General features: G+C 38.9%; 1 protein-coding gene and 47 non-coding genes across 49 annotated transcripts in view; 1 reads left to right on the forward strand and 47 right to left on the reverse strand.

Annotated features, from left to right (window-relative positions):
- The first annotated feature begins 1,008 nt into the window (after positions 1-1,008).
- Positions 1,009-21,191, forward strand: part of LOC102233410 (tenascin-like) — a 58,812-nt gene continuing 38,629 nt past the window's right edge. For both annotated transcript variants that reach the window (XM_023345108.1, XM_023345109.1), the window contains exons 1-4: positions 1,009-1,112; positions 6,145-6,513; positions 6,718-6,775; positions 6,949-7,158. In XM_023345108.1, coding sequence (XP_023200876.1) covers positions 6,358-6,513; positions 6,718-6,775; positions 6,949-7,158 — 424 coding nt within the window. In that variant the 5' untranslated portion in view covers positions 1,009-1,112; positions 6,145-6,357. The remainder of the gene's footprint in view (positions 1,113-6,144; positions 6,514-6,717; positions 6,776-6,948; positions 7,159-21,191) is intronic.
- trnai-aau lies at positions 7,494-7,567 on the reverse strand. The gene has a single exon. It is a non-coding gene; the product is annotated as a tRNA-Ile (tRNA).
- Positions 7,701-7,774, reverse strand: trnai-aau. The gene has a single exon. It is a non-coding gene; the product is annotated as a tRNA-Ile (tRNA).
- trnai-aau lies at positions 8,152-8,225 on the reverse strand. The gene has a single exon. It is a non-coding gene; the product is annotated as a tRNA-Ile (tRNA).
- trnai-aau lies at positions 8,583-8,656 on the reverse strand. Its single transcript has one exon. It is a non-coding gene; the product is annotated as a tRNA-Ile (tRNA).
- Positions 8,805-8,878, reverse strand: trnai-aau. Its single transcript has one exon. It is a non-coding gene; the product is annotated as a tRNA-Ile (tRNA).
- trnai-aau lies at positions 9,027-9,100 on the reverse strand. The gene has a single exon. It is a non-coding gene; the product is annotated as a tRNA-Ile (tRNA).
- Positions 9,673-9,746, reverse strand: trnai-aau. Its single transcript has one exon. It is a non-coding gene; the product is annotated as a tRNA-Ile (tRNA).
- Positions 10,111-10,184, reverse strand: trnai-gau. The gene has a single exon. It is a non-coding gene; the product is annotated as a tRNA-Ile (tRNA).
- On the reverse strand, positions 10,313-10,386 carry trnai-aau. The gene has a single exon. It is a non-coding gene; the product is annotated as a tRNA-Ile (tRNA).
- Positions 10,783-10,856, reverse strand: trnai-aau. Its single transcript has one exon. It is a non-coding gene; the product is annotated as a tRNA-Ile (tRNA).
- Positions 11,018-11,091, reverse strand: trnai-aau. Its single transcript has one exon. It is a non-coding gene; the product is annotated as a tRNA-Ile (tRNA).
- Positions 11,253-11,326, reverse strand: trnai-aau. The gene has a single exon. It is a non-coding gene; the product is annotated as a tRNA-Ile (tRNA).
- Positions 11,475-11,548, reverse strand: trnai-aau. Its single transcript has one exon. It is a non-coding gene; the product is annotated as a tRNA-Ile (tRNA).
- On the reverse strand, positions 11,932-12,005 carry trnai-aau. Its single transcript has one exon. It is a non-coding gene; the product is annotated as a tRNA-Ile (tRNA).
- Positions 12,389-12,462, reverse strand: trnai-aau. Its single transcript has one exon. It is a non-coding gene; the product is annotated as a tRNA-Ile (tRNA).
- On the reverse strand, positions 12,611-12,684 carry trnai-aau. The gene has a single exon. It is a non-coding gene; the product is annotated as a tRNA-Ile (tRNA).
- Positions 12,813-12,886, reverse strand: trnai-aau. The gene has a single exon. It is a non-coding gene; the product is annotated as a tRNA-Ile (tRNA).
- Positions 13,048-13,121, reverse strand: trnai-aau. The gene has a single exon. It is a non-coding gene; the product is annotated as a tRNA-Ile (tRNA).
- Positions 13,283-13,356, reverse strand: trnai-aau. The gene has a single exon. It is a non-coding gene; the product is annotated as a tRNA-Ile (tRNA).
- Positions 13,505-13,578, reverse strand: trnai-aau. The gene has a single exon. It is a non-coding gene; the product is annotated as a tRNA-Ile (tRNA).
- trnai-aau lies at positions 13,740-13,813 on the reverse strand. The gene has a single exon. It is a non-coding gene; the product is annotated as a tRNA-Ile (tRNA).
- On the reverse strand, positions 13,962-14,035 carry trnai-aau. Its single transcript has one exon. It is a non-coding gene; the product is annotated as a tRNA-Ile (tRNA).
- trnai-aau lies at positions 14,164-14,237 on the reverse strand. The gene has a single exon. It is a non-coding gene; the product is annotated as a tRNA-Ile (tRNA).
- Positions 14,634-14,707, reverse strand: trnai-aau. The gene has a single exon. It is a non-coding gene; the product is annotated as a tRNA-Ile (tRNA).
- Positions 14,856-14,929, reverse strand: trnai-aau. Its single transcript has one exon. It is a non-coding gene; the product is annotated as a tRNA-Ile (tRNA).
- trnai-aau lies at positions 15,313-15,386 on the reverse strand. Its single transcript has one exon. It is a non-coding gene; the product is annotated as a tRNA-Ile (tRNA).
- Positions 15,535-15,608, reverse strand: trnai-aau. The gene has a single exon. It is a non-coding gene; the product is annotated as a tRNA-Ile (tRNA).
- Positions 15,770-15,843, reverse strand: trnai-aau. Its single transcript has one exon. It is a non-coding gene; the product is annotated as a tRNA-Ile (tRNA).
- On the reverse strand, positions 15,992-16,065 carry trnai-aau. Its single transcript has one exon. It is a non-coding gene; the product is annotated as a tRNA-Ile (tRNA).
- On the reverse strand, positions 16,194-16,267 carry trnai-aau. Its single transcript has one exon. It is a non-coding gene; the product is annotated as a tRNA-Ile (tRNA).
- On the reverse strand, positions 16,664-16,737 carry trnai-aau. Its single transcript has one exon. It is a non-coding gene; the product is annotated as a tRNA-Ile (tRNA).
- On the reverse strand, positions 17,121-17,194 carry trnai-aau. Its single transcript has one exon. It is a non-coding gene; the product is annotated as a tRNA-Ile (tRNA).
- trnai-aau lies at positions 17,356-17,429 on the reverse strand. The gene has a single exon. It is a non-coding gene; the product is annotated as a tRNA-Ile (tRNA).
- trnai-aau lies at positions 17,578-17,651 on the reverse strand. Its single transcript has one exon. It is a non-coding gene; the product is annotated as a tRNA-Ile (tRNA).
- On the reverse strand, positions 17,800-17,873 carry trnai-aau. Its single transcript has one exon. It is a non-coding gene; the product is annotated as a tRNA-Ile (tRNA).
- On the reverse strand, positions 18,035-18,108 carry trnai-aau. The gene has a single exon. It is a non-coding gene; the product is annotated as a tRNA-Ile (tRNA).
- On the reverse strand, positions 18,257-18,330 carry trnai-aau. The gene has a single exon. It is a non-coding gene; the product is annotated as a tRNA-Ile (tRNA).
- On the reverse strand, positions 18,459-18,532 carry trnai-aau. Its single transcript has one exon. It is a non-coding gene; the product is annotated as a tRNA-Ile (tRNA).
- On the reverse strand, positions 18,694-18,767 carry trnai-aau. The gene has a single exon. It is a non-coding gene; the product is annotated as a tRNA-Ile (tRNA).
- Positions 18,929-19,002, reverse strand: trnai-aau. Its single transcript has one exon. It is a non-coding gene; the product is annotated as a tRNA-Ile (tRNA).
- On the reverse strand, positions 19,164-19,237 carry trnai-aau. The gene has a single exon. It is a non-coding gene; the product is annotated as a tRNA-Ile (tRNA).
- Positions 19,386-19,459, reverse strand: trnai-aau. The gene has a single exon. It is a non-coding gene; the product is annotated as a tRNA-Ile (tRNA).
- Positions 19,623-19,696, reverse strand: trnai-aau. The gene has a single exon. It is a non-coding gene; the product is annotated as a tRNA-Ile (tRNA).
- On the reverse strand, positions 20,060-20,133 carry trnai-aau. The gene has a single exon. It is a non-coding gene; the product is annotated as a tRNA-Ile (tRNA).
- Positions 20,517-20,590, reverse strand: trnai-aau. Its single transcript has one exon. It is a non-coding gene; the product is annotated as a tRNA-Ile (tRNA).
- Positions 20,752-20,825, reverse strand: trnai-aau. Its single transcript has one exon. It is a non-coding gene; the product is annotated as a tRNA-Ile (tRNA).
- trnai-aau lies at positions 20,974-21,047 on the reverse strand. The gene has a single exon. It is a non-coding gene; the product is annotated as a tRNA-Ile (tRNA).

Genomic DNA, 21,191 nt, shown 5'->3' on the forward strand with positions numbered 1-21,191 from the left:
ATGTTAACCAAATCTCCAAAGGCTCACTGAGTCTCCATAACAAAAATGTTTTTACAATGGATGACAATAGTGAAGGGTGCTTTTGCCTTCTGATGTGCAGCCATTCCTTTTGTTTTCTGTCCTTCACTGTTTTCCTTAGCTTTTCTTGGCTCATACATGTCATGCTGCAGTGCACTTCACTTTGTGTGGTCTAAAAAACAGCAGTGGTCATGTTGACTTTTACTTAGAAAAACAAAAACTGCATTCTAATCACACGGAAAGTGATCCTGTTTTATTTAAAATGGTTGCATGAGACCAAATTGATATGGCTTCAAAGAACCATAAAACTCAATAAACAGATGCTCCTCAGAGACTGTTCAGCTTGCAGCCTCAGATTTGAACACAAGTCCTGTCCCCTATAAAGGTAATCTGGTCTGCAGATGAACTGATGGTTCTGGTAGATTTCAGATCATTTTACTCAAAGTTGAGTCAAAAGAAATTCTCACATTTCATCCCGATACATTTTCTCACCAAAAAAATCTTGCTTTCATTTCATGTATTAAGAAAAAGTCCCAACCCATCACATGTCATAGTTTAGTTTTACTCCCTTTCTGACCAAAACAACAGTGAATGCAGCCAAATGTCTGTTTGTGATGTCAGATCCTGGAGCTGCTCCACTCACAGAGAGCGGAGCAGCAGGTCTGCTGGAGCCGCATCCACGGTGGACGGCGATTAGTAAACAGAGAAAAACATAGCAGACTGTCTCTTTCTGGGAGAGTCCAGCAGCAGGGGATGGAGACCCCTTAAAAACATTAAGAATTTCAGGCCCCTTAAAAACATTGAAAAATTCAGATGTTTTCCATCGGATATCCTCCGCCCAGTGGGGACCTGTGAAGCACATAGAATGACATCAGAAAGGGAAAGAAAGAGAAGGAGGAGAGGGAGGACAAATTCTTCAAGTATGAGAAAACTTCACTGTTCTCCTCCTTCCCTCCTCTTCGTCTTTCTTTCGTTTCTTTCCTTTCTCCTTCTCTCCATCCCCCTCCTCCTGCTGGTCAGTCAGAGAGAGAAAGAGGAAACAGCAGAGAGGCTTCAGGACCACTGGGAGAGGAACTCCTCACATCTCTCAGCAGGTAAGATGCTTATGTTTCCTCTATGATAAAGGCCATTTTGAATATTTATGTATTCAGTTAAATTAAATAAATAATCTTGGACAATCTCACAAGCATTATGCATATTATATCAATCTATAGATGGCGTTATTGATTAATTTGTAAAGAAAACTATTTGAATCAGTTTATTTGGTTCTTGCTTATTCCAGTTTTTCTTGACATGTTTTTTCACTTAAAAAAACATATCAAATTAACTCAGTATTGACTTCTGCTTTTTAAAAAGGGATAGGCTATATACCCTTGAATTATAATCAACTCGTTGTTCATTTTTATTACTGGAATGATTGAAAATACCTTTTTTATGTTCCACTTTTACACCTGCTGAAGCAGTCTGTAGGAAATGAATTAAGTTTTAATACTAATCCTTTTCATCTCCTGAGTGCAAACCTTAATTTAAAAATATGGTACAAAATAATCCAAGAGTTTGATATGAAATCCTACAAACCCTATAAAAACAAGGACTGCTCTTTTTGATTTGGAGTAGATGAGGTGGGAAATACAACTTCATGTTGGGATTTGTGAGGTTTTTTTTTATGGTTTTATGTGGTGTTCATGAGTTTGGTCTGTGGCAGTGTTTCTCCTTCTGCTATGTGATCGATTTCACAGCGGCTGCCTGTCATGACTTCAGAGACGGTGTTAAACAAATCTTAGTTGTTGATCATGAGAAGCTACTGATCAAACCGCTGAATTCTCCATATTTAGATCAAGGAAACTTTATTAATCACCAAGTACTTTTTTTTATTTGTTTACTTTACTATACCTCATGTTTTTTATTTCTGTATAGACGTGTGTTGAATTTTTTGTGATTCTGTTGCAAAGCTACAAGATCATGAGAGGCTTGATTGTGTGTTTAAGTTATCAAGAGTCAATATGAACCTACACATAACAGGTTGGATGGTTTATTAGATAAGCAGATGGATGGGTTGCTAAATATATCAGTTTAACCAATTATTTATATTTTAGCTCAAATATTTTGATTTTCATTTTTAAAAATGAAACAAAGATTTTTAGAATGACCTAGTCAAAGTCTAAGACCAATGTTGTGACAAGATGGGCTGCTCATGCTTGAAGACTTTTGTTTGTTGCAAAGTAAGAAAAATAGGAGAAAATTTCTCCAGAGATTTAGAAGACTGACTTTTACAACTTTTCCACAAAGCCACATTGGTTTGGATAGCTTTTTTCCCTCAAATAAAATCACTATTTTATTTTATTTTATTATTAAAAGCTTTGATTTTTGAAAGTTTTGAATCTGAAGAATTTCAGTGTGGAAAGTAAGCCAAAACTTGAAGAAATTAGTTGGGGACAAACATATTTTTAAAACACTGCAAATAAACAAACTCCTCTAAATAGGTGGTGTCTCAGTTGCATTGTGGGTACTGTAGGAACTTGCCTCTCTTAAGTCGGGTGAACGTGACAAGATTGAATACTGTTTAGTTGTACAAGTAACACAAGTACAGAAGTCGCTCAAGGTTTATTTACATCAGCTAAAAATAATACTGAGCAACGTATAAATGAGACCAAAGTGTCATTTGCTTTGCAAATTAGAAATAAGTTTGCTTAGCTGACAAAATCTTTATCTCTTATGAATACCTTTAGATTATTAAAGTTATATCACATATGTTTATTTTTGGCTCCCGACACCTGAGTGAAGAGAAGATAAAAAGCATCAACTTACAGAGCGATAAAGTAAAAACAAGGAGCGAGTCAGGAGTTTCAAATGTGTTGCCCTCTTAAACTTAGAGACATAGCAAATGGGACAGCTGCCACACATGATTTCAAGCTAATTGTTCACACTGGTGTTTGTAGTGCAGGTTCTACGGCTGGCTGCGATTCAGGCGGATATAAATCAAACCACAAATGTTGAGTCTTTGGGTCAGCTTACAATCAATTAACAGTGGAATAGAACAAAAATGTTTAAGATGTACCAAGATGGAGAGTAGTCTCCATAACCTGACATACTGTGTATGAATATTCAATCTTAAACCCAGGATGTGTCTGACATATCCTAGTTTTTCTGCAACATAATTCAAATGACCAATCAGATTTTATTTATAGAACCCTTTACTTACAGCTAAATGTAACACAAAATGTTTTAGAAAGATTAAAAACAAAGTAAGAAACATGCAAGGAACACAAAAGCTGAAATGAGAATGTAAATAATATTTATTATTACTGTAAGCAGCTGTAAGGAGCAAAATCATTTAGTTTAGTTGTGGTTGTCTGATTTAAAGGGCTCTCATGAAAGTCATCTTCAGCATTTTCACTGCAGTCAGAGGAGTGGTTTTCAAAAACAGAATCCATTCAGTTAACTCCAGCTTTTCAGACTGAAACGAAAGGTCAGGGGTTAGACTAGTTGGACTCTGCTAAAAAGTTTTTAAAGGCTAAAGTGAGCGGAAAAGCAGTTTTACGCACAGCTCTTCCATTGTTAAGGCATAGGGGTGATAACAGCTGCTGGAAATGCCAAGAACAGAAATTTAAGGAGGTGGTGAGCACTAACTCACCTAAATGTGACAGTCAGAGGGAAATTTAAAGCTTACCTCACTGATTGTGGTAACAGTCTAGCCTGCTGCTGGTTCTGTACTGGTGTGCCTTTGTTTTCTTGGACACTTTAAGTCTCTCGATACAGGCAGTCATTGTCTGAATTGGAAAACCTTTCCAAAGCCTGTTTCTCTATTTCAAAGCTAAATATCATCATGCAGGGATAAAAAATTGAAATGCAGTCGAAACAATAAAATCTAAAGCTATAAAGTGAAAATTTAGCTAAAAACTTTGTTCTGAATTCGCATTAATTTCCCTTAACATACCTTCTGTTATAAAATATGTAATAGCTTTCCATAATACAATACAAAGAAAATCTGCGTTAATAGATAATATATTAATAACTATGTATATGTTGTCCACTAATTTGATTTTATTGCTCCACCAGCAGGAAGAATGACGTTATATTCCTGTGAACTCTCAGCAGCTGCTTTCTTCATTCAAAGCTGCCGCTGAACGTGGCTTTGAAAAGTAGATCTGTCAAATGTTAACTAGCTTTGGTTGTTAACCTCACAGGGGAGATCCAAGCTATTAAAAATTTAAAGGTCTGACTCATATATGAGAATGTGATCAGCTACTGTTTTTGTGTTGTCGGCCATGTCACAGAAAATTTTATTTGGTGGGATTTCCTTGGTTTTTGATTAAAGTAGATCACTGAGGACATGGAGTGAAAACAGCTTGCCTGAAAAAAATTGTTTAAAACTGTCTTAAAAGCTATGTTGCATGAACTAGAAAATGTACCTTTGAAAGTCTGAAAGATATCTTAGTGTTTCTGCACCACAGAATTGCATCAAGAGGGTCCAGGGTTTGAATCCAAACCTGGAGTCTTCCTGCATGAAGTTTACATGTTCATGTTTGTTTATCAATGGTTTACCTCTGGATATCTCCACATGTCAAGTATTTGTATGTTACATTCATTTTCCTAAATCGCCCTTAGAGTATGAATGGTTTTGTGCATGGTTTTCTGTCATGTTTGTTTTTTTGTTGCCCTGTGATGGGCATGGCACTTCAACAGTCGTATCTCGTCCAATGTGTGCAAGAGACATCCATCCATCATACAAACAGTTTAACCATAGATGAGAGAAGTGAGCACAGCTAATTTTGTGAGTGAGAATGACAAAACATCTGCTCAATTTTACAGTTTTGATCAAATTATTCACTTTAAGGATCTCTCAACATTAATATAACCATATTTTATTGATGAAATTATCAATTATTATTAAAATACGGCCTTTAAAATACGGAAATTCTCTATGACTCACAAAAAAGATGAGATGTTATACTCCACAAAGAAAGGAACCATCAGCAAGTGGATCATTTTTATGTTTGCTCATTTTGCAACTGAAACGGAAAAGGAAAACATGTTTCTAAACAATAAATGAATGGAGGCACAAATAAAATGTATAAAATATGATCAGTTACAAAAGAGAAGCAATGTTAAAGATATTAAGCTTTTGCACACTTCTCCAGGATGTTGCACAGAACAACAACAATGGACAAAGTTACAAAGACGTGTTGAATTTAGAATATATTTTTGAAGTTAATTATAATTTTTGATTGCAAGTTTAAATTTAAATAATTTTCTAATTCAGCTACTGACATGACTTGTTTTTCTTTTCTTTATGACTGGTATCGTTATTTTATTTTGATGTAAAAACACAACTTAAGTCAAATGAAACAGCAGATCAGATTTCTTTGACAGCTTTTCTCAAATATGAACAAATTTTAAATGTCATCTAGAATGTCATTAAATTTTTCCTTTATCAGTTGTGACGAAGGTCTATAGGCAAGTCTATTATAGTGAAATATATAAAAATAATAAATGCCTTAAAAAATTGTATAAAATGTTTCCAGTCCATAAATGCATAAACTAAGTTTTTTGCTCAGAAGTTGGGAAGATATTATTTGAATCAAACTCATAAAAGTTTTGGGGTGTGATAACCCCAAAATTCTGCTTAGGAAGAAAAATATAGGCTCACAAATCAAAAACTGAGAAATCTATTCTTAATCCCTTTACTTTACTTGTTTTCATAAGAGAGAAAAAGGTCAACACAGATTTCTAGTTTTACCCAAAGTTTATCAGCTTATAGTACAAATGTTTTTCAGTCTGTTAAAGTTTACACGTTCAATTCAGCATAATTTTGATCATTTTGAGGAGCTTTTCATGCATTTTAAATTGAAAACTTTGTCATCAAATCTTTCAAATAAAATATGTAAATTGACTCAAATGATCAACAGCTGTGGAAAACATCTGCTCATTATGCCAGTCGTCTGCTGCATTCTGCATGTGTGTAAGCCAGACATAGGATAACTGAATGGGTTTCATTGGCTGACATGCAACTCTAACAAGCCCATAAACAACTAATGGTCCCATTTGTGGTAATTAATGTAATGTCTGCTGAGCTAATATGAAATTTAACGTGATCTTTAATCTGTGTTTCTGGTTTTCTTCCAGGTGGAAAGTTCTTGGAGAGAAGAAGACGATTGATGTCATCACCTATGAAGAGCCCGGCTGAGGCAAAGTGACAGCAGCTGAGAGTTCCCTGTTCTGCAGACAATAATAGTCTGAAAGAACTTGATAAAATAAGGTCCAGATCAATCAAAGAGCTTGGTTTTCCTGAACTGTCCAACAGCTTTCCTTTCCCTTTTCCTCCCACTAACCATTGGAATGGATTCCAGTCTGTTCCCAGTAATGCTTCCCCTCTTCCCCTCCCTCATCCTGATTCTTCTGGCTGGGCCAGCCATCCTGACCCCATCAACCTCCAAGGAGCTACAGGTCAGAGGTGAAAGGACACCGAGGGATGCTGACCAGGACACCATCAAGGTGATTTAAGTTATTATCACCAACTCTCAATAGCCACAGAATAGAAACACAGAAGTAATTAAATTAAGAGTTTAGGATGGATTGAGGTTATGGCCAAACCATCAGCCCTCATATTTGTGCAGTTGTGTGAAATGCATTTATATAGTGGAAATTCCAATAATAAAATACGTCTTCTGATAGTTTAACCAGGTGCTGTTGTTACAGGTGGTGATCTCTGAGGGGTGTTCCTCTCAGGGGGATTCATCTGATGTGAGCCAAGGAGGTAATACAAATTAGTTTGGCATTAACTATATATTTAACACTATGACAACAGTGCATATAATTGGTTGAAGAACAGATTTTTATTCTTCATCACAATATCATCACATATTTTTCTTACCCCCTCATTTTAACACTTGACAGTTATGTTTGCATTTTCCAAATGTTTCTCCTCAGGTAAAGAAATTGATCTGGCACCTGGCTCTCCCCTGGTGCTGACCCATAAGATAAAACTGGTTTCATCAGGGTCAGGTTCTGTGTCTTGTGGATGCAATGCAGACTTTGCTTCCTTGCGGGAGCGATTAGAAAGTCTGGAGCGGGAAGTGTCTGACCTTCGAGGGAAGTGTGGAGAAACAGGAGGAAGCTGCTGCACCTCAGAGAGCCAAGGTCAGTAGGCTTGATTATCCCCCCACCCCCTGAAATTCTAACTTTAACTCTAACTTTCAGTCAAATTTTGTTCTGTTTTGTTCGGGTTGGATATACAATAATGTGTTCACAGGTCAAAAGTAATTTATTACTTAATCTTATATTGAGCAATTTTACACAGAACATGTGTTTGGGTTTTTTCCTGCTTACCTGATTGGCTGTACATTGGCATGACTAAATGCATTTCATAAGCAGTAAAATTCTAATGTTTTGCAAAATCAACATCCATCAAGGTTTAATTTGAAGCCTCCCGCTCTTTTGAAGAGATGATTTTCCGGCAGACTTTATGTTTCAAATGGCCAGCATGGGGATTGAACCCATGACCTTGGTGTTATTAGCACCACGCTCTGACCAGCTGAGCTAACCGGCCATACATAATGTTGAGTTTTCACCGATATCAGAAAACCTTACAGGATCTTGACATAATGTTTTGCATGAATGTTTAATCTAAAGCCTCCCGCTCTTTTGAAGAGTTGATTTTCCGGCAGCATTTATGTTTCAAATGGCCAGTATGGGGATTGAACCCATGACCTTGGCATTATTAGCACCACACTCTGACCAACTGAGCTAACCGGCCATATATAATGTTGACTTTTCATCGATATAAGAAAACCTTATAGGATCTTGACATAAGCAGTGAAAGGCTAATGTTTTGCATGAATGTTTAATTTAAAGTCTATTGCTCTTTTGAAGAGTTGATTTTCCAGCAGACTTTATGTTTCAAATGGCAGGTATAGGGATTGAACCCATGACCTTGGCATTATTAGCACCACGCTCTGACCAGCGGAGCTAACTGGCCATACATAGTGTTGAGTTTTCATCGATATAAGAAAACCTTACAGGATCTTGACATAAGCAGTAAAATTCTAATGTTTTGCAAAATCCATCAAGGTTTAATTTGAAGCCTCCCGCTCTTTTGAAGAGTTGATTTTCCAGCAGCATTTATGTTTCAAATGGCCAGTATGGGGATTGAACCCATGACCTTGGCGTTATTAGCACCACGCTCTGACCAGCTGAGCTAACCGGACATTCATAATGTTGAGTTTTCATCGATATAAGAAAACCTTATAGGATCTTGACATAAGCAGTGAAAGGCTAATGTTTTGCATGAATGTTTAATTTGAAGCCTCCTGCTGTTTTGAAGAGATGATTTCCCGGCAGTATTTATGTTTCAAATGGCCAGTATGGGGATTGAACCCATGACCTTGGCTTTATTAGCACCACGCTCTGACCAGCCATACATAATGTTGACTTTTCATCGATATCAGAAAACATTACAGGATCTTGACATAAGCAGTGAAAGTCTAACGTTTTGCATGAATGTTTAATCTAAAGCCTCCCACTCTTTTGAAGAGTTGATTTTCCAGAAGCATTTATGTTTCAAATGGCCAATATGGGGATTGAACCCATGACCTTGGCGTTATTAGCACCACGCTCTGACCAGCTGAGCTAACCGGCCATACATAATGTTGACTTTTCATCAATATAAGAAAACCTTACAGGATCTTGACATAAGCAGTTAAAGTGTAATGTTTTGCATGAATGTTTAATTTAAAGTCTATTGCTCTTTTGAAGAGTTGATTTTCCGGCAGTCTTTATGTTTCAAATGGCCAGTATGGGGATTGAACCCATGACCTTGGCTTTATTAGCACCACGCTCTGACCAGCTGAGCTAACCGGCCATACGTAATGTTGACTTTTCATCGATATCAGAAAACATTACAGGATCTTGACATAAGCAGTGAAAGACTAATGTTTTGCATGAATGTTTAATCTAAAGCCTCCCACTCTCTTGAAGAGTTGATTTTCCAGAAGCATTTATGTTTCAAATGGCCAGTATGGGGATTGAACCCATGACCTTGGCGTTATTAGCACCACGCTCTGACCAGCTGAGCTAAACGGCCATACATAATGTTGACTTTTCATCGATATAAGAAAACCTTACAGGATCTTGACATAAGCAGTTAAAGTGTAATGTTTTGCATGAATGTTTAATTTAAAGTCTATTGCTCTTTTGAAGAGTTGATTTTCCGGCAGTCTTTATGTTTCAAATGGCCAGTATGGGGGTTGAACCCATGACCTTGGCGTTATTAGCAACACACTCTGACCACCTGAGCTAACCGGCCATACATAACGATGAGTTTTCATCGATGTAAGAAAACCTTACAGGATCTTGACATAAGTGGAGAAAGTCTAATTTAAAGCCTCCCACTCTTTTGAAGAGTTGATTTTCCGGCAGACATTATGTTTCAAATGGCCAGTATGGGGGTTGAACCCATGACCTTGGCATTATTAGCACCACGCTCTGACCAGCTGAGCTAACGGGCCATACATAATGTTGAGTTTTCATCGATATCAGAAAACCTTAAGGGATCTTGACATAAGCAGTGAAAGTCGAATGTTTTGCATGAATGTTTATTCTAAAGCCTCCCGCTCTTTTGAAGAGTTGATTTTCCAGAAGCATTTATGTTTCAAATGGCCAGTATGGGGATTGAACCCATGACCTTGGCATTATTAGCACCACGCTCTGACCAGCTGAGCTAACCGGCCATACATAATGTTGACTTTTCATCGATATAAGAAAACCTTATAGGATCTTGACATAAGCAGTGAAAGGCTAATGTTTAATTTAAAGTCTATTGCTCTTTTGAAGAGTTGATTTTCCAGCAGACTTTATGTTTCAAATGGCAGGTATAGGGATTGAACCCATGACCTTGGCGTTATTAGCACCACGCTCTGACCAGCGGAGCTAACTGGCCATACATAGTGTTGAGTTTTCATCGATATAAGAAAACCTTACAGGATCTTGACATAAGCAGTAAAATTCTAATGTTTTGCAAAATCCATCAAGGTTTAATTTGAAGCCTCCCGCTCTTTTGAAGAGTTGATTTTCTGGCAGTCTTTATGTTACAAATGGCCAGTATGGGGGTTGAACCCATGACCTTGGCGTTATCAGCACCACGCTCTGACCAGCTGAGCTAACCGGCCATACATAACGATGAGTTTTCATCGATGTAAGAAAACCTTACAGGATCTTGACATAAGTGGAGAAAGTCTAATTTAAAGCCTCCCAGTCTTTTGAAGAGTTGATTTTTGGGCAGTCTTTATGTTTCAAATGGCCAGTATGGGGGTTGAACCCATGACCTTGGCGTTATTAGCACCACGCTCTGACCAGCTGAGCTAACCGGCCATACATAATGTTGTCTTTTCATCGATATAAGAAAACCTTACAGGATCTTGACATAAGCAGTGAAATTCTAATGTTTTGCAAAATCAACATCCATCAAGGTTTAATTTGAAGCCTTCCGCTCTTTTGAAGAGTTGATTTTCTGGCAGTCTTTATGTTACAAATGGCCAGTATGGAGATTGAACCCATGACCTCGGCGTTATTAGCACCACGCTTTGACCAGCTGAGCTAAGCGGCCATACATAATGTTGTCTTTTCATCGATATAAGAAAACCTTACAGGATCTTGACATAAGCAGTGAATTTCTAATGTTTTGCACAATCAACATCCATCAATGTTTAATTTGAAGCCTCCCGCACTGTTGAAAAGATGATTTTCCGGCAGACTCTATGTTTCAAATGGCCAGTATGGGGATTGAACCCATGTCCTTGGCGTTATTAGCACCACGCTCTGACCAGCTGAGCTAACCGGCCATACATAATGTTGACTTTTCATCGATATAAGAAAACCTTACAGGCTCTTGACATAAGCAGTGAAATTCTAATGTTTTGCAAAATCAACATCCATCAAGGTTTAATTTGAAGCCTCCCGCTCTTTTAAAGAGTTGATTTTCTGGCAGTCTTTATGTTACAAATTGCCAGTATGGGGATTGAACCCATGACCTTGGCGTTATTAGCACCACGCTCTGACCAGCTGAGCTAACCGGCCATACATAATGTTGAGTTTTCATCGAAATAAGAAAACCTTACAGGATCTTGACATAAGCAATGAAATTCTAATGTTTTGCAAAATCAACATCCATCAAGGTTTAATTTGAAGCCTCCCGCTCTTTTGAAGAGTTGATTTTCCAGAAGCATTTATGTTTCGAATGGCCAGTATGGGGATTGAACCCATGACCTTGGCGTTATTAGCACCACGCTCTGACCAGGTGAGCTAACCAGCCATACATAACGATGAGTTTTCATCGATGTAAGAAAACCTTACAGGATCTTGACATAAGCAGTGAAAGTCTAATGTTTTGCATGAATTTTTAATCTAAAGCCTGCCGCACTGTTGAAAAGATGAATTTCCAGCAGACTCTATGTTTCAAATGGCCAGTATGGGGATTGAACCCATGACCTTGGCGTTATTAGCACCACGCTCTGACCAGCTGAGCTAACCGGCCATACATAATGGTGAGTTTTCATCGATATAAGAAAACCTTACAGGATCTTGACATAAGCAGTGAAAGTCTAATGTTTTGCATGAATGTTTAATTTAAAGTCTATTGCTCTTTTGAAGAGTTGATTTTCCAGCAGTCTTTATGTTTCAAATGGCCAGTATGGGGATTGAACCCATGACCGTGGCGTTATTAGCACCACGCTCTGACCAGGTGAGCTAACCAGCCATACATAACGATGAGTTTTCATCGATGTAAGAAAACCTTACAGGATCTTGACATAAGCAGTGAATTTCTAATGTTTTGCACAATCAACATCCATCAATGTTTAATTTGAAGTCTCCCGCACTGTTGAAAAGATGAATTTCCAGCAGACTCTATGTTTCAAATGGCCAGTATGGGGATTGAACCCATGACCTTGGCGTTATTAGCACCACGCTCTGACCAGCTGAGCTAACCGGCCATACATAATGGTGAGTTTTCATCGATATAAGAAAACCTTACAGGATCTTGACATAAGCAGTGAAAGTCTAATGTTTTGCATGAATGTTTAATTTAAAGTCTATTGCTCTTTTGAAGAGTTGATTTTCCAGCAGTCTTTATGTTTCAAATGGCCAGTATGGGGATTGAACCCATGACCTTGGCGTTATTAGCACCACGCTCTGACCAGGTGAGATAACCAGCCATACATAACGATGAGTTTTCATCGATGTAAGAAAACCTTACAGGATCTTGACATAAGCAGTGAATTTCTAATGTTTTGCACAATCAACATCCATCAATGTTTAATTTGAAGTCTCCCGCACTGTTGAAAAGATGAATTTCCAGCAGACTCTATGTTTCAAATGGCCAGTATGGGGATTGAACCCATGACCTTGGCGTTATTAGCACCACGCTCTGACCAGCTGAGCTAACCGGCCATACATAATGGTGAGTTTTCATCGATATAAGAAAACCTTACAGGATCTTGACATAAGCAGTGAAAGTCTAATGTTTTGCATGAATGTTTAATTTAAAGTCTATTGCTCTTTTGAAGAGTTGATTTTCCAGCAGTCTTTATGTTTCAAATGGCCAGTATGGGGATTGAACCCATGACCTTGGCGTTATTAGCACCACGCTCTGACCAGGTGAGCTAACCAGCCATACATAACGATGAGTTTTCATCGATGTAAGAAAACCTTACAGGATCTTGACATAAGTGGAGAAAGTCTAATTTAAAGCCTCCCAGTCTTTTGAAGAGTTGATTTTCGGGCAGTCTTTATGTTTCAAATGGCCAGTATGGGGGTTGAACCCATGACCTTGGCGTTATTAGCACCACGCTCTGACCAGCTGAGCTAACCGGCCATACATAATGTTGACTTTTCATCGATATAAGAAAACCTTACAGGCTCTTGACATAAGCAGTGAAATTCTAATGTTTTGCAAAATCAACATCCATCAAGGTTTAATTTGAAGCCTCCCGCTCTTTTAAAGAGCTGATTTTCTGGCAGTCTTTATGTTACAAATGGCCAGTATGGGGATTGAACCCATGACCTTGGCGTTATTAGCACCACGCTCTGACCAGCTGAGCTAACCGGCCATACATAATGTTGAGTTTTCATCGAAATAAGAAAACCTTACAGGATCTTGACATAAGCAATGAAATTCTAATGTTTTGCAAAATCAACATCCATCAAGGTTTAATTTGAAGCCTCCCGCTCTTTTGAAGAGTTGATTTTCCAGAAGCATTTATTTTTCGAATGGCCAGTATGGGGATTGAACCCATGACCTTGGCGTTATTAGCACCACGCTCTGACCAGCTGAGCTAACCGGCCATACATAATGGTGAGTTTTCATCGATAAAAGAAAACCTTACAGGATCTTGACATAAGCAGTGAAAGTCTAATGTTTTGCATGAATGTTTAATTTAAAGTCTATTGCTCTTTTGAAGAGTTGATTTTCCAGCAGTCTTTATGTTTCAAATGGCCAGTATGGGGATTGAACCCATGACCTTGGCGTTATTAGCACCACGCTCTGACCAGGTGAGCTAACCAGCCATACATAACGATGAGTTTTCATCGATGTAAGAAAACCTTACAGGATCTTGACATAAGCAGTGAATTTCTAATGTTTTGCACAATCAACATCCATCAATGTTTAATTTGAAGTCTCCCGCACTGTTGAAAAGATGAATTTCCAGCAGACTCTATGTTTCAAATGGCCAGTATGGGGATTGAACCCATGACCTTGGCGTTATTAGCACCACGCTCTGACCAGCTGAGCTAACCGGCCATACATAATGGTGAGTTTTCATCGATATAAGAAAACCTTACAGGATCTTGACATAAGCAGTGAAAGTCTAATGTTTTGCATGAATGTTTAATTTAAAGTCTATTGCTCTTTTGAAGAGTTGATTTTCCAGCAGTCTTTATGTTTCAAATGGCCAGTATGGGGATTGAACCCATGACCTTGGCGTTATTAGCACCACGCTCTGACCAGGTGAGCTAACCAGCCATACATAACGATGAGTTTTCATCGATGTAAGAAAACCTTACAGGATCTTGACATAAGTGGAGAAAGTCTAATTTAAAGCCTCCCAGTCTTTTGAAGAGTTGATTTTCGGGCAGTCTTTATGTTTCAAATGGCCAGTATGGGGGTTGAACCCATGACCTTGGCGTTATTAGCACCACGCTCTGACCAGCTGAGCTAACCGGCCATACATAATGTTGTCTTTTCATCGATATAAGAAAACCTTACAGGATCTTGACATAAGCAGTGAAATTCTAATGTTTTGCAAAATCAACATCCATCAAGGTTTAATTTGAAGCCTTCCGCTCTTTTGAAGAGTTGATTTTCTGGCAGTCTTTATGTTACAAATGGCCAGTATGGAGATTGAACCCATGACCTCGGCGTTATTAGCACCACGCTTTGACCAGCTGAGCTAAGCGGCCATACATAATGTTGTCTTTTCATCGATATAAGAAAACCTTACAGGATCTTGACATAAGCAGTGAATTTCTAATGTTTTGCACAATCAACATCCATCAATGTTTAATTTGAAGCCTCCCGCACTGTTGAAAAGATGATTTTCCGGCAGACTCTATGTTTCAAATGGCCAGTATGGGGATTGAACCCATGTCCTTGGCGTTATTAGCACCACGCTCTGACCAGCTGAGCTAACCGGCCATACATAATGTTGAGTTTTCATCGATATAAGAAAACCTTACAGGATCTTTGCATAAGCAGTGAAAGTCTAATGTTTTGCATGAATGTTTAATCTAAAGCCTGCCGCTCTCTTGAAGAGTTGATTTTCCGGCAGACTTAATGTTTCAAATGGCCATTATGGGGATTGAACCCATGACCTTGGCGTTATTAGCACCACGCTCTGACCAGCTGAGCTAACCGGCCATACATAATGGTGAGTTTTCATCGATATAAGAAAACCTTACAGGATCTTGACATAAGCAGTGAAAGTCTAATGTTTTGCATGAATGTTTAATTTAAAGTCTATTGCTCTTTTGAAGAGTTGATTTTCCAGCAGTCTTTATGTTTCAAATGGCCAGTATGGGGATTGAACCCATGACCGTGGCGTTATTAGCACCACGCTCTGACCAGGTGAGCTAACCAGCCATACATAACGATGAGTTTTCATCGATGTAAGAAAACCTTACAGGATCTTGACATAAGCAGTGAATTTCTAATGTTTTGCACAATCAACATCCATCAATGTTTAATTTGAAGTCTCCCGCACTGTTGAAAAGATGAATTTCCAGCAGACTCTTTGTTTCAAATGGCCAGTATGGGGATTGAACCCATGACCTTGGCGTTATTAGCACCACGCTCTGACCAGCTGAGCTAACCGGCCATACATAATGGTGAGTTTTCATCGATATAAGAAAACCTTACAGGATCTTGACATAAGCAGTGAAAGTCTAATGTTTTGCATGAATGTTTAATTTAAAGTCTATTGCTCTTTTGAAGAGTTGATTTTCCAGCAGTCTTTATGTTTCAAATGGCCAGTATGGGGATTGAACCCATGACCTTGGCGTTATTAGCACCACGCTCTGACCAGGTGAGCTAACCAGCCATACATAACGATGAGTTTTCATCGATGTAAGAAAACCTTACAGGATCTTGACATAAGCAGTGAATTTCTAATGTTTTGCACAATCAACATCCATCAATGTTTAATTTGAAGTCTCCCGCACTGTTGAAAAGATGAATTTCCAGCAGACTCTATGTTTCAAATGGCCAGTATGGGGATTGAACCCATGACCTTGGCGTTATTAGCACCACGCTCTGACCAGCTGAGCTAACCGGCCATACATAATGGTGAGTTTTCATCGATATAAGAAAACCTTACAGGATCTTGACATAAGCAGTGAAAGTCTAATGTTTTGCATGAATGTTTAATTTAAAGTCTATTGCTCTTTTGAAGAGTTGATTTTCCAGCAGTCTTTATGTTTCAAATGGCCAGTATGGGGATTGAACCCATGACCTTGGCGTTATTAGCACCACGCTCTGACCAGGTGAGCTAACCAGCCATACATAACGATGAGTTTTCATCGATGTAAGAAAACCTTACAGGATCTTGACATAAGTGGAGAAAGTCTAATTTAAAGCCTCCCAGTCTTTTGAAGAGTTGATTTTCGGGCAGTCTTTATGTTTCAAATGGCCAGTATGGGGGTTGAACCCATGACCTTGGCGTTATTAGCACCACGCTCTGACCAGCTGAGCTAACCGGCCATACATAATGTTGTCTTTTCATCGATATAAGAAAACCTTACAGGATCTTGACATAAGCAGTGAAATTCTAATGTTTTGCAAAATCAACATCCATCAAGGTTTAATTTGAAGCCTTCCGCTCTTTTGAAGAGTTGATTTTCTGGCAGTCTTTATGTTACAAATGGCCAGTATGGAGATTGAACCCATGACCTCGGCGTTATTAGCACCACGCTTTGACCAGCTGAGCTAAGCGGCCATACATAATGTTGTCTTTTCATCGATATAAGAAAACCTTACAGGATCTTGACATAAGCAGTGAATTTCTAATGTTTTGCACAATCAACATCCATCAATGTTTAATTTGAAGCCTCCCGCACTGTTGAAAAGATGATTTTCCGGCAGACTCTATGTTTCAAATGGCCAGTATGGGGATTGAACCCATGTCCTTGGCGTTATTAGCACCACGCTCTGACCAGCTGAGCTAACCGGCCATACATAATGTTGAGTTTTCATCGATATAAGAAAACCTTACAGGATCTTTGCATAAGCAGTGAAAGTCTAATGTTTTGCATGAATGTTTAATCTAAAGCCTGCCGCTCTCTTGAAGAGTTGATTTTCCGGCAGACTTAATGTTTCAAATGGCCATTATGGGGATTGAACCCATGACCTTGGCGTTATTAGCAACACGCTCTGACCAGCTGAGCTAACCGGCCATACATAATGTTGACTTTTCATCGATATAAGAAAACCTTACAGGCTCTTGACATAAGCAGTGAAATTCTAATGTTTTGCAAAATCAACATCCATCAAGGTTTAATTTGAAGCCTCCCGCTCTTTTAAAGAGTTGATTTTCTGGCAGTCTTTATGTTACAAATGGCCAGTATGGGGATTGAACCCATGACCTTGGCGTTATTAGCACCACGCTCTGACCAGCTGAGCTAACCGGCCATACATAATGTTGAGTTTTCATCGAAATAAGAAAACCTCACAGGATCTTGACATAAGCAATGAAATTCTAATGTTTTGCAAAATCAACATCCATCAAGGTTTAATTTGAAGCCTCCCGCTCTTTTGAAGAGTTGATTTTCCAGAAGCATTTATGTTTCGAATGGCCAGTATGGGGATTGAACCCATGACCTTGGCGTTATTAGCACCACGCTCTGACCAGCTGAGCTAACCGGCCATACATAATGTTGACTTTTCATCGATATAAGAAAACCTTACAGGATCTTGACATAAGCAGTGAAAGTCTAATGTTTTGCATGAATTTTTAATCTAAAGCCTGCCGCTCTTTTGAAGAGTTGATTTTCCAGAAGCATTTATGTTTCAAATGGCCAGTATGGGGATTGAACACATGACCTTGGCGTTATTAGCACCACGCTCTGACCAGCTGAGCTAACCGGCCATACATAATGGTGAGTTTTCATCGATATAAGAAAACCTTACAGGATCTTGACATAAGCAGTGAAAGTCTAATGTTTTGCATGAATGTTTAATTTAAAGTCTATTGCTCTTTTGAAGGGTTGATTTTCCAGCAGTCTTTATGTTTCAAATGGCCAGTATGGGGATTGAACCCATGACCTTGGCGTTATTAGCACCACGCTCTGACCAGGTGAGCTAACCAGCCATACATAACGATGAGTTTTCATCGATGTAAGAAAACCTTACAGGATCTTGACATAAGCAGTGAATTTCTAATGTTTTGCACAATCAACATCCATCAATGTTTAATTTGAAGTCTCCCGCACTGTTGAAAAGATGAATTTCCAGCAGACTCTATGTTTCAAATGGCCAGTATGGGGATTGAACCCATGACCTTGGCGTTATTAGCACCACGCTCTGACCAGCTGAGCTAACCGGCCATACATAATGGTGAGTTTTCATCGATATAAGAAAACCTTACAGGATCTTGACATAAGCAGTGAAAGTCTAATGTTTTGCATGAATGTTTAATTTAAAGTCTATTGCTCTTTTGAAGAGTTGATTTTCCAGCAGTCTTTATGTTTCAAATGGCCAGTATGGGGATTGAACCCATGACCTTGGCGTTATTAGCACCACGCTCTGACCAGGTGAGCTAACCAGCCATACATAACGATGAGTTTTCATCGATGTAAGAAAACCTTACAGGATCTTGACATAAGTGGAGAAAGTCTAATTTAAAGCCTCCCAGTCTTTTGAAGAGTTGATTTTCGGGCAGTCTTTATGTTTCAAATGGCCAGTATGGGGGTTGAACCCATGACCTTGGCGTTATTAGCACCACGCTCTGACCAGCTGAGCTAACCGGCCATACATAATGTTGACTTTTCATCGATATAAGAAAACCTTACAGGCTCTTGACATAAGCAGTGAAATTCTAATGTTTTGCAAAATCAACATCCATCAAGGTTTAATTTGAAGCCTCCCGCTCTTTTAAAGAGCTGATTTTCTGGCAGTCTTTATGTTACAAATGGCCAGTATGGGGATTGAACCCATGACCTTGGCGTTATTAGCACCACGCTCTGACCAGCTGAGCTAACCGGCCATACATAATGTTGACTTTTCATCGATATAAGAAAACCTTACAGGCTCTTGACATAAGCAGTGAAATTCTAATGTTTTGCAAAATCAACATCCATCAAGGTTTAATTTGAAGCCTCCCGCTCTTTTAAAGAGCTGATTTTCTGGCAGTCTTTATGTTACAAATGGCCAGTATGGGGATTGAACCCATGACCTTGGCGTTATTAGCACCACGCTCTGACCAGCTGAGCTAACCGGCCATACATAATGTTGAGTTTTCATCGAAATAAGAAAACCTTACAGGATCTTGACATAAGCAATGAAATTCTAATGTTTTGCAAAATCAACATCCATCAAGGTTTAATTTGAAGCCTCCCGCTCTTTTGAAGAGTTGATTTTCCAGAAGCATTTATGTTTCGAATGGCCAGTATGGGGATTGAACCCATGACCTTGGCGTTATTAGCACCACGCTCTGACCAGCTGAGCTAACCGGCCATACATAATGTTGACTTTTCATCGATATAAGAAAACCTTACAGGATCTTGACATAAGCAGTGAAAGTCTAATGTTTTGCATGAATTTTTAATCTAAAGCCTGCCGCTCTTTTGAAGAGTTGATTTTCCAGAAGCATTTATGTTTCAAATGGCCAGTATGGGGATTGAACCCATGACCTTGGCGTTATTAGCACCACGCTCTGACCAGGTGAGCTAACCAGCCATACATAACGATGAGTTTTCATCGATGTAAGAAAACCTTACAGGATCTTGACATAAGTGGAGAAAGTCTAATTTAAAGCCTCCCAGTCTTTTGAATGAATGTTTAATTTAAAGTCTATTGCTCTTTTGAAGAGTTGATTTTCCAGCAGTCTTTATGTTTCAAATGGCCAGTATGGGGATTGAACCCATGACCTTGGCGTTATTAGCACCACGCTCTGACCAGGTGAGCTAACCAGCCATACATAACGATGAGTTTTCATCGATGTAAGAAAACCTTACAGGATCTTGACATAAGTGGAGAAAGTCTAATTTAAAGCCTCCCAGTCTTTTGAAGAGTTGATTTTCGGGCAGTCTTTATGTTTCAAACGGCCAGTATGGGGGTTGAACACATGACCTTGGCGTTATTAGCACCACGCTTTGACCAGCTGAGCTAAGCGGCCATACATAATGTTGTCTTTTCATCGATATAAGAAAACCTTACAGGATCTTGACATAAGCAGTGAATTTCTAATGTTTTGCACAATCAACATCCATCAATGTTTAATTTGAAGCCTCCCGCACTGTTGAAAAGATGATTTTCCGGCAGACTCTATGTTTCAAATGGCCAGTATGGGGATTGAACCCATGTCCTTGGCGTTATTAGCACCACGCTCTGACCAGCTGAGCTAACCGGCCATACATAATGTTGAGTTTTCATCGATATAAGAAAACCTTACAGGATCTTTGCATAAGCAGTGAAAGTCTAATGTTTTGCATGAATGTTTAATCTAAAGCCTGCCGCTCTCTTGAAGAGTTGATTTTCCGGCAGACTTAATGTTTCAAATGGCCATTATGGGGATTGAACCCATGACCTTGGCGTTATTAGCAACACGCTCTGACCAGCTGAGCTAACCGGCCATACATAATGTTGACTTTTCATCGATATAAGAAAACCTTACAGGCTCTTGACATAAGCAGTGAAATTCTAATGTTTTGCAAAATCAACATCCATCAAGGTTTAATTTGAAGCCTCCCGCTCTTTTAAAGAGTTGATTTTCTGGCAGTCTTTATGTTACAAATGGCCAGTATGGGGATTGAACCCATGACCTTGGCGTTATTAGCACCACGCTCTGACCAGCTGAGCTAACCGGCCATACATAATGTTGAGTTTTCATCGAAATAAGAAAACCTTACAGGATCTTGACATAAGCAATGAAATTCTAATGTTTTGCAAAATCAACATCCATCAAGGTTTAATTTGAAGCCTCCCGCTCTTTTGAGGAGTTGATTTTCCAGAAGCATTTATGTTTCGAATGGCCAGTATGGGGATTGAACCCATGACCTTGACGTTATTAGCACCACGCTCTGACCAGCTGAGCTAACCGGCCATACATAATGTTGACTTTTCATCGATATAAGAAAACCTTACAGGATCTTGACATAAGCAGTGAAAGTCTAATGTTTTGCATGAATTTTTAATCTAAAGCCTGCCGCTCTTTTGAAGAGTTGATTTTCCAGAAGCATTTATGTTTCAAATGGCCAGTATGGGGATTGAACACATGACCTTGGCGTTATTAGCACCACGCTCTGACCAGCTGAGCTAACCGGCCATACATAATGGTGAGTTTTCATCGATATAAGAAAACCTTACAGGATCTTGACATAAGCAGTGAAAGTCTAATGTTTTGCATGAATGTTTAATTTAAAGTCTATTGCTCTTTTGAAGAGTTGATTTTCCAGCAGTCTTTATGTTT

Source organism: Xiphophorus maculatus, chromosome 13 (genome assembly GCF_002775205.1).
Source record: "Xiphophorus maculatus strain JP 163 A chromosome 13, X_maculatus-5.0-male, whole genome shotgun sequence".
Lineage (NCBI taxonomy): Eukaryota > Metazoa > Chordata > Actinopteri > Cyprinodontiformes > Poeciliidae > Xiphophorus > Xiphophorus maculatus.